We start from the raw sequence: 10767 nt of genomic DNA on the forward strand, positions 1-10767 counted from the left end.
GTATGAGCCATGTCAAAGAGATCCTTGAAAATGTTAGTGGTGGCTATTCCTGTTCTTGTTTTGCAGACAAGACCAGGAGAATGACTCACAGCAAAGGGAACATTATTTTTTACTAGCCTGAGTCATGAGGTGAACTTGCCAATAAACCTCCCCACCCTTGAAACTGGTCTTTACTCATACGGAAGTGTCATACGGAAGTGATGAGGGGAGAGAAGCCCAAGGCTCGTGACCTGTTCCATGGAGTATGTAACACTTGTACAACTTAGATCTCCCTTGAGAGGGAAGCGTGACACATTCATTTGGGCCACCAAATGAGCAGAATGTGCCTTTGAAATGGAGGAATGGTGTAACTTTTCTAGCCATGCTCTAGGAGAGAGATTTTTTGCTTCCTCCAGCTCTGAACCCCTTCCTGAAGTACCTCACTCTGGTCAGGCTCAGAGGCTCTCAAGCTGTCTCTGTTTTCCAGTGTTTCTTAGAGGACAACTCCAGCGAGGCAGCACTTCTGTGAGTTATTCAGCAGCCATTCACAGCCTGATTGTGCACTCCCTACTCCCCAGGGGGGAACTTCAGTCCTTTGCTGTACAGTATTTTGATTCCTTTAGTGAAAAAGGAGTAACAGCTCTACCTAGCAGAGCCACCAAGGCTGAAAATATCAAGTGACCATCTCCTGCCTGGTGCTTGCAGAAGATGGAGGTGAAGATTGTTGCCTGAGCTCACAGGTTCAGCAGCAGTATGCCACAGGCTGCTTTCCAGAGTACTCTCCATACAACTCCAGTGACTCTGAGTCGTCATCCTCTGTCCAAGTGATACGCTGTCTCTACAGCAAGAATTCAGATACTTCTACCTTTGAACCCAGCTTGCTGAAAGATGTTTGCTTTTGACATCTTACTGAAAACAAACTTTAGTTGTGGAAGTATGTTTTATTACCTCAAAGTATTCACGTAAGAAGGCACTTTGGTTACAGCCATATTAAAAGCATGAAGTTAGCATTAAAATTGCACCACTGTAGTTATATCATGGTCGGCATGACACTGGTGAGAGTGATGTCTCCAGCAATGCAGAGTTTGGTGATCTCGTTCAGCCTCTTCTCACGGAAGCCGTACTGCAGCAAGTGAGCATCATTGACTGCTACCTTGAAGTGATCTGCCTCACAAAGGACCTGGATCTGAAATAAAACCCACAAATCAGCCAAAAGATAATCAGTGGATTTGTTCTAAGGCAGAAGCTTGAGCAGGCTGGCACTGCCTAATGGCTGCTGCTAGCCACTGGTGACCTTTGCCTTCCCCAAAGCCCTGCTGTACTCTTCCTCCTCCATGTTTTAGCCCAGAGTTTGTCTCCTCATGACTACAACTGTTTTCAAGAAGTGGTTCTCCACACAGTGAGAGCTGCATTCACATCAAATTTGAACCTATTCTGCAGGAGGAAAAAGGTCACAAAGAGAGCTTGGGTGCTATTAGGGAAAATGCTTTATAGAAACCTGCCCAACAACTGCTGCTGGACAGCAGTATAAATAATGAGGCTCTGATAATAAATACAAACAACAGAAGTGAGGGGAAGTTATACCCTGGGCACCTGGACCTGCAGGAGGGGTTGGAAGTGGCAGTGCCATAGAACCTGCTGTGCCAGACAGCTAGCAAAGGACACCGGGCAACTGCCCCAAAAGCACCTCTGGGAGCTGATGCCTGTGCAGAAGCATCAAGGTCCTTACCACAAGTTTTATCACACAGCCCTGACCAAATTCCCCAGTGCCCAATGCTGTTGAGACGCAGAGACCCAGGTGGGCATGTTTGTGCTACCTTGAAGGGTTTTCCAGCTTCAAATGGAAACCTTGGAGCTGTCCTCTCCTCCCTTCCCCAGTTATTGTTGAACATCGAATTGCAGACGATGACTTTCCTGTGTTCATTGAAGCGGGGATTGAAGTGGAAGGCAATGTCATTCCCTTTCTTGAAATCCAGTTGAAACCTGCAAAGACAGTAACAGATTTGCTGATTTTTTTCTACAAAAGCCCTGGGCTTGCCAAAAGTAGCAGCAAGCAGGCAGAAAAAATAACCCACAAACCCTTTTGGGCAATGACAGGACATTTACATATTTATTGTGTGTAATACTTGATTTACACCAGGTGGGTGTTATTTGGGAATGGAAAGCAAATTTCAGCTGCTATGTTCCATCTGGCAGTGCCCCACAAAACCCTCTGTTGGTGCTTGACAACCCCTTGGTACCTGTTTGGATTGGGGTTGACAGACCCCGTGATGGTTATGAGCATCCGAGGAGTGAGTCCTGCCTGCAGCTGCAGCTCAAAGGGCACTTTCTGGGAGACAAGAGAAATGGTGTATTAGCAGAAAACACGTGTTAAAAAGCTGAACGTTCTGGCACAGGCTGGCTCGTGGTGTGACAACCCCATGAGACAGTGATGACCCATACCACCTCCCCGGGACAGCCAGCCCCATGTCCGTCCCATGACCAAACTAAACTCAGCCGTAAAGATGCAGAAACCCTTATAAAACAATGGAGCTGTTACCATTGGAGGAGCTGGCACTCCGTGTGGATGAGGGGGCTCAAATCCAGGGCCCCTGGGTGGTTGTCCTGGGCCAGGGTATGGCCCTGGTGGTCCTCCAGGATACGGTCCATGTCCTGCTGGTCCTCCGGGATATGGCCCTGGTGCTCCAGGATGAGCCCCCGGAGGGCCAGGGTAGGCTGGGAACCCCCCAGGAGGCGGTGGCTGATTCCCCCAGGAGGGCCAGCCTTGGGGTTGGGGGCCAGAGGGGTTCGGGTTGTTGCTGGTGGACAAGGCATCAGCTAACTGGGGACAGAGGGGAGAGGAGGAGCGTTAGGTGGGTGACGTGAATCCTGGGGTCAGGTTGAGTCCTCCAGCATCCATCTCACAGCCTACAGCATGCACCGAGGGCAGGAGCTCAACCGCTGCCCAGCAGCCGGGTGGGGTGAGAGCCTGGACACAGGTTTCCAGAAACCAGTAAGCACCAATGTAACTGAGGCAGATGTGGGGGTTAGGCAGGTTAGCATAGACATGTCCCCACCCCGGCCAAAGGTCCCCACTGCAGGGCGAGGCAACACTCAGAGCCCCCACATTGTTTTAGAGTTCCATACTTACAGAGAAACTGTCTGACATTGTTCCTAAAACAAAGAGACAAAGTCATTTTTAAGGTACATCATCTGAAAAACAGAGATTCTTGAGAAGAACTACAGTTCACAGCAGCAACTGGCTGGAACTTGGTCAGTCCCCATCACGTACCTGCCAGGCAGAACCGACAGCTCCAGCACCACAGAACAAACCCTCGTCTGATCCCTGCGGGAGAAATGGTCACCACCATGAGCAGCCGAACGGCTCCAGGGGTGAATCCAGCCCAAACACTCTCTGGATGAAAAGGGCTGCTGTGGGGGTGTTGTTAGTGCCATCGTTGGCCTTACAATGCTGCTGGTGTCAAGCGGACACCGAACTGCGGTGACCTCTCACCGTCACCCAGCCAGTAGAGCTGCACTGGAGGCAGGCAAGGCCCTGCCAGCCAGGCGCCTTCTGAGGGGTGACGGCAGCATGGGAGGGACACGGCCACCTCCCTGCCCTGGCTGCGGGGTGCTGGCTCCCTGTGCAGGGCTCCGGGTGGCACACGCAGGCTCTGCGCAAGGGGACGGCATGCGGTGACAACGCGCTGCCCCCGACACGGCATGTGGAGGAGCAGAGCCACTTGGTGCGATAAGTAACGCGGCATCGGCACCCACTCGTGTCATGGGAGCAGCTCTGTCCTGCACATCCGCAGCCAGCGTTATCCGCTTCCCCATTCCCCACAGCGCCATCCCAGAAAAGACTTCAGTTAAAAAAACCTAAACAAAATCCCTGTGGGGGCCACAACAAGCTGCATGGGGGGTACAAATGCAGCACAGCGGGGGACACGCGGCCACCCCATGACACGCAGATGGATGCTCACAGCAGGCCTGGAACAGCACAAGGAGTGTGGCGCTCATGGGTGCAGGTCCCCTTTCTCCCCCATGCGCCTCACAGGGATACACGTGCCACCTGCCGCTCCGGACCACTGGATAAAAGCTGCTTTACAAGTTTTATGAGCACAGGCCGAGCCACTCTGCTGCGGCAGGGCCAGACGCATACCTGCCTGCTGGATTCCTCCCGTCAAAGAGTGCATTCATGGAGGAAGGAGGAAGAAGGGAAAAAAAAACAACAGAGAGGCAGAAACAGGGAAAGAAAAGGAAAATTCCAAATTGAAAACAGAAGGCAAATTCTCTCTGAAAGAAACATCCAGATGCAGAAAGGTGCCAGCAAATCAGGCTGCCCTGCCTTGGGAGTAACAAAACCCCGAGGTTTCACAAGCAACAAACAATCCCTTTCCCTGGCCAAACATTTATACTCCTGAGCCCACATGAGTTTTTAGCTGGCCTTTCAACCAGCATCCAGAAGCCCGGACTGTTTGAACAGCCCATATCTCACAAAGCTTTTATTTGCCTTCAGGGGCTTTTTTTTAAGCCCTTGGGTTTGCCATTTGTGCACAGGGCAAAGCCGAGGGTGCACACAACGCTCCTGCAGACTCCCCTGGGCTGGATCCAGCCAGGTCGGGTTTGGTTGAGCCATAGGTACGCAGCTACACAAGGCTTGTGCTGCTCCGGTGAGCATGGCTCCCACCTGCTCTCCCCTTATCTCTCTGCAATACCTCAGAAAGAAGCAATTTTGCTTCACAGCCCACATTTCTTATTGTTTCAGGCCCATGTAATAAGTAATTCACATGGCAGGAGGCTCGTGTCTCCCCACCAGGACCAGGGTGGCCGGTTTGTAACTGAGGTTTTGAGAACCCCCTATTCCTCTGCCTCTAAACAGTACGACCAAGCTCAGGGCCTGGCAGCCACCCTCGTCACCCACTGTCACTGTGGTGCTGTAGCTCGTGGCGACCTCTCTGGAAATGCTCCAGGGGTTATTTGGCCGCTGCCAGGCTGTCACGGGTGCAGGAAGGGGTTTTTCCAGCTGCACCTTGGGAGTAGCTCAAAGGTGCATTTCCAACGGCGTTTGGGCTGCCGTTGAGATCACTTGATGTCTCCCCGGCAGCTCAGCTGTGCGGAACATCCCAGGGCAGGCGCCTATAACGCACCCCAAGTATTTCCCATGTTCACACAAAGCGTGACAAATATCTATTTGGGAAAAAAATACAAGTTTTCTTCCCTTCGGTGCTGTTTCTGCAGTGACTTCCTGGGTGTCTCCAGCCTCCCATGCACCAATGCTCCCTCCCACTCCTCCTCATGTGTTTTGGGGTACAGACAGGGCACCCCATGAGTTCCAAGCACCCTTCAGTACCTTAATAGAACCACCCACAGTCACCCCCAGCACTCCTAAAGCCATCAAGTGCTTCCGATGCTGCTGCTACCTGCGGAGCCCGCGGAGCTGCGGCGTGTCCCAGCTCCCGCTGCCCCGCACCGGGCGGCAAGCGCAGCCCCAACCCTTTCATTGCAAACCCCCTTCCCCCCCCCGCTGCCCCTTCCCCCGCGGGACCCGTGCGCGGACGCACCCGCTCACCCGCCCTGCGGCACCTCCGGAGGCAGCTGCTGCAGCGCTGGATGGCACCGGGCCGCGGGGACCCGCCCACTCGGGGCGGGCCTGGGGCAGGCACCGGGAGCGGCCGCGGCCCCCAGGGCAGGGCCCGCGGCGCAGGGGCAGCGGCGCGTTCCCTTCATGAAGCGGTGACACCGACGGGCGGAACCCCGAGGGGGGAAACTGGCCTTCGCGTGGTTCGTGCCTCCAGTGGGTCCGTGTTCGCACCGCGGAGGTTTCCCGGTCCCTGCCCTGGCACAGCCAGTCCCTGCTGCAAGTCACAGCACCCGTGGGGCTTGTAAGACCATCCAGTTCCAGTCCCCTGCCACGGGCAGGGACACCTTCCACTAGAACAGGTTGCTCCAACCCCCTATGTCCAACCTGGCCTTGAACACTGCCAGGGATGGGGCAGCCACAGCTTCTCTGGGCAACCTGTGCCAGGGCCTCAGCACCCTCACAGGGAAGAACTTCTTCCTTATATCTAATCTAAATCTTCCCTCTGTCAGGTTAAAGCCATTCCCCCTTGTTTTACCCCTACAGGCCCTTGTCAAAAGCCCCTCTCCAGCTTGCTTGTCGGCCCCTTCAGGTACCGGAACCTTTCCCAAGGTCTCCCTGGAGCCTTCTCTTCTCCAGGCTGAACAACCCCAGCTCTCTCAGCCTGTCTCCAGAGAAGAGGTGCTCCAGCCCTTTGAACACCTTCATGGCCTCCTCTGAACTCACTCAAGCAGGTCCATGTCCTTCTTCTGTTGGGCGCCCCAGAGCTGGATGCAGTACTGCAGGTGCTCACGAGCTCACGAGCTTTACTGAAGCTCAGTAAACCACAAATTTCCTTCCTTTCCAGCAGCGCTGGAAACCTGTTAGTGGCAGCTGTAATTTCAACAAGAGCAGTTTTACTGCAGATTGAGGGTAAATCATCTCCTACTTGCTCAATGGGCTTCACAACTTAAAGCAATAGAAAAGGCTTCTTGAGATGCTGATCTGCTGCTAGGTGTTACTGTCAGAACTGAATAGAACGGAACGGAACAGAACAGTTCTGACTACTTCAGTGGTAATAGACCTACGGCAATCATCTTGTCCAACTGCTTAACCAGTTTGGGGCTGACCAAAGGTTACTAAGGGATGCTCCCTTTAATTGGTGCCATAAATGCATGGAAAGTACTTCTTTAGGGCAGCAGCTAAACTAAATGGCCTTGCTGATAAAACCAAAAAAAAAAAAAAAAAAAAAAAGGCAAAAATCTGTTGAGTTTGGTTTACATGGATTTTAATGTAACTTCTTATGGTTCATCTCTTCTTATCTAAAAGAAAAAGGCTTTGAAAGAGGGCAGCCTGCTCTCTACTGGAGCACCAGCCTGGATTTTCACACCCTGCAGTTTCATATAACACTTGTCACAGCGATTCAGACCAAACTTAAGCATGTCAAAATGCTCATGAGAGATGCCAGGAGTGCCCAAAGGAGTGCGATGCTCCACTCGGGGAAATAGAATCATAGAATCATAGAATAGCAAGGGTTGGAAAGGACCTTAAGATCATCTAGTTCCAACCCCCCTGCCATGGGCAGGGAGAGGACACCTTGCCCTAAACCATGTGGCCCAAGGCTCTGTCCAACCTGGCCTTGAACACCGCCAAGGATGGAGCATCCACAACCTCCCTGGGCAACCCATTCCAGTGCTTCACCACCCTCACTGTAAAGAACTTCTTCCTTATATCTAATCTAAATTTCCCCTGTTTAAGTTTGAACCCATTACCCCTTATCGTACCACTACAGTCCCTAAGGAAGAGTCCCTCCCCAGCATCCTTACAGACCCCCTTCAGATACTGGAAGGCTGCTATGAGGTCTCCACGCAGCCTTCTCTTCTCCAGGCTGAACAGCCCCAACTCTCTCAGCCTGTCTTCATACGGGAGGTGCTCCAGCCCCCTTATCACCCTCATGGCCCTCCTCTGGACTTGCTCCAACAGCTCCATGTCCTTTTTATGTTGAGGACACCAGAACTGTACGCAGTGCTCCAAGTGAGGTCTCACAAGAGCAGAGTAGAGGGGCAGGATCACCTCCTTCGACCTGCTGGTCACGCTTCTTTTGATGCAGCCCAGGATACGGTTGGCTTTCTGGGCTGCAAGCGCACACTGCCGGCTCATGTTAAGCTTCTCGTCAACCAACACCCCCAAGTCCTTCTCTGCAGGGCTGCTCTGAATCTCTTCTCTGCCCAACCTGTAGCTGTGCCTGGGATTGCCCCGACCCAGGTGTAGGACCTTACACTTGGCTTGGTTAAACTTCATAGGGTTGGCATCGGCCCACCTCACAAGCATGTCAAGGTCCCTCTGGATGGCATCCCCTCCCTCCAGCTTATCAACCGAACCACACAGCTTGGTGTCGTCGGCAAACTTGCTGAGGGCGCACTCAATCCCACTGTCCATGTCGCCGACAAAGATGTTGAACAGGACCGGTCCCAACACCGATCCCTGAGGGACACCACTCGTTACAGGTTTCCAACTGGACATCGAGCCATTTACCACAACTCTTTGCGTGCGGCCATCGAGCCAGTTCTTTATCCACTGAGTGGTCCATCTATCAAATTGATGTCTCTCCAATTTAGAGACAAGGATGTCGTGCAGGACAGTGTCGAATGCTTTGCACAAGTCCAGGTAGATGACGTCAACTGCTCTGCCCCTGTCCATCAGTTCCGTGGCTCCATCATAGAAGGCCACCAAATTGGTCAGGCAGGATTTCCCCTTAGTGAAGCCATGCTGGCTGTCACCAACCACCTCGTTGTTTTTCATGTGCCTTAGCATGTTTTCCAGGAGAATCTGCCCCAAGATTTTGCCAGGCACAGAGGTGAGGCTGACTGGTCTGTAGTTCCCTGGGTCTTCCACCTTCCCCTTCTTGAAAATGGGGTTTATATTACCCTTCTTCCAGTCATCGGGAACTTCACCTGACTGCCATGATTTTTCAAATATGGCGGACAGTGGTTTAGCAACTTCATTCGCCAGCTCCTTCAGGACCCGTGGATGGATTTCATCAGGTCCCATGGACTTGTGCATGTTCAGGTTCTTAAGATGGTCTCGAACCTGATCCTCTCCTACAGTGGGCCTAAGGTCTTCATTTTCACAGTCCCTGCATCTGCTTCCCAAGACTTTCATGGTGTGGTCAGAGCATTTGCTAGTGAAGACTGAGGCAAAGAAGTCATTAAGAACCTCAGCCTTCTCCAAATCCATGGTAGCCAGTTCTCCTGATAGCTTCCGGAGAGGGCCCACATTGTCCCTAGTCTGTCTTTTATTTGCTACGTATCTATAGAATCCTTTCCTGTTATCTTTTACATCCCTTGCCAAACTTAATTCTAGCTGGGCCTTAGCTTTCCTAACCTGGTCCCTAGCTTCCCAGGCAATGCTCCTATATTCTTCCCAGGCTGCCTGTCCTCGCTTCCACCTTCCATAAGCTTCTTTTTTCCCTCTAAGTTTCCTCAGCAGCTCCTTGTCCATCCATGGAGGTCTCCTGGCCCTCCTGCTGCACTTTCTTCTAGTCAGGATGCAACACTCCTGAGCACGTAGCAGGTGATCCTTGAATATCGACCAGCAGTCTTGGGCCCCCCTGCCCTCTAGGACTATATCCCATGGAACCTTACTAAGCAGGTTCCTGAAGAGGCCAAAGTCTGCTTTCTTGAAGTCCAGGGCAGTGAGCTTGCTGCATGCCCTTCTCACTGTCCTGAGGATCTCAAACTCAACCATCTCGTGATCACTACAGCCAAGGCTGCCCTGGACCGTCACATTTCCAACCAGCCCCTCCCTGTTGGTGAGCACGAGGTCAAGCATGGCACCTCTCCTTGTCGGCTCCTCTATTGCTTGAAAGAGGAAGTTGTCTTCCACACAATCGAGGAATCTCCTGGATTGCTTGTGCCGGGCCTTACCGTCCCTCCAACAGATGTCAGGATGGTTGAAGTCCCCCATGAGGACCAGGGCCTGCGAGCGTGAGGCTGCTCCTATCTGTCTGTAGAGCGCTTCATCCACAGAGTCCTCTTGATCAGGCGGCCTGTAACAGATCCCCACCGTAATGTCCCCCATTGCTGTTCTCCCTTTGATCCTGACCCACAAACACTCTGTTACCTCATCACCCGTCCCCAGACAGAGTTCCATACTCTCTAGCCTATCACTGACATAGATAGCAACGCCCCCTCCCCGTCTGCCTGGCCTGTCTCTTCTAAAAAGCCTGTAACCTTCCATTCCGACACTCCAGTCATAGGAGCCATCCCACCGTGTTTCTGTGATACCAATGACATCATATCCCCGTAGCCTTGCACACATCTCTAATTGCTCTTGCTTGTTCCCCATACTACGGGCGTTTGTATAGAGGCACCTTAGCCAAGCTCCAAATGAAGCCAACTCAATGGCTGGAGCAGCTGAAACATCTCTGCATTGCTCCAAGCACTTATTACAGGTGCTGGCAACTGACTGGGAGTGTTGGGATGGATCAATGCTCCCCTCCCCCAACACATCTAGTTTAAAGCTTTCTTGACCAGCCTGGCAAGCCTCCTACCAAAACAGCTCTGCCCCTTCTTTGTCAGACCAGCTCCATGAGACTCCAGTAGACCTGGCGTCCCAAATGGAGCCCCATGTTCTAAATAGCCAAACCCCTGACTACGGCACCACCATTCTAACCATTTATTAACCTGCCAAATGCACCTAGCTTTTTTAAGGTCTTCCCCTTTGTCCTGGAGAATCGATGAAAAAACTATCTGAGCTCCAGAGCCCCTAACCACCTCTCCCAGGGCTCTGTAATCCCTCTTAATGTTCTCCAGGCTACTGCTATCTATACCTCTAGCACCCACATAGACCACTAGAAGGGGGTAATAGTCAGCAGGACTTACTAGAGCAGGCAGCCTCTCAGCAACATCCCTGATCCGAGCCCCTGGCAGGCAACACACCTCCCTCAAGACTGGATCAGGCTGGCAGATGGGTGCCTCTGTGCCTTTCAAAGTAGAGTCCCCTACTACTATGACGCGCCGCTTTTTCCTAGAGGCACCAGTAGTGATCCTCTTTACTGGTGCATCAGCAGGATGCTCATGAGGTGTGGTGGGTGCTTTCTCATTAGCCCCCTGCAGAACTGTGAAGCTGTTCTGGGTGGGGACATCAGATTTAGGAGGAAGTCCCTTGTCGTTAATTGTCCTCTTCCTCCTTTTTTTATTGTTTTTTCTCGTTACTAATTCCCAGCTTCCTGGGTTGCTGCCCTCCTT

General features: G+C 52.4%; 1 protein-coding gene across 3 annotated transcripts; it reads right to left on the minus strand.

Annotated features, from left to right (window-relative positions):
• Positions 1-900: 900 nt before the first annotated feature.
• Positions 901-5612, minus strand: LGALS3 (galectin 3). 3 transcript variants are annotated; one of them, XM_030484738.1, is made up of 7 exons: positions 5531-5612; positions 3251-3304; positions 3110-3132; positions 2519-2800; positions 2220-2308; positions 1797-1962; positions 901-1165 (listed from the first exon to the last, which is right to left on the minus strand). In XM_030484738.1, exons 3-7 carry the CDS (start codon positions 3125-3127, stop codon positions 1010-1012), a joined length of 711 nt encoding a protein of 236 aa, XP_030340598.1. In that variant the 5' UTR covers positions 3128-3132; positions 3251-3304; positions 5531-5612; the 3' UTR covers positions 901-1009. The 3 variants fall into 3 exon arrangements, with proteins under 3 accessions (XP_030340598.1, XP_030340597.1, XP_030340596.1); XM_030484737.2 differs by having other exon boundaries at positions 5523-5589; XM_030484736.1 differs by lacking the exon at positions 5531-5612 and having other exon boundaries at positions 3251-3721.
• Positions 5613-10767: the final 5155 nt, after the last annotated feature.

This window comes from Strigops habroptila, chromosome 4 (genome assembly GCF_004027225.2).
Source record: "Strigops habroptila isolate Jane chromosome 4, bStrHab1.2.pri, whole genome shotgun sequence".
Taxonomy (NCBI): Eukaryota; Metazoa; Chordata; class Aves; order Psittaciformes; family Psittacidae; genus Strigops; species Strigops habroptila.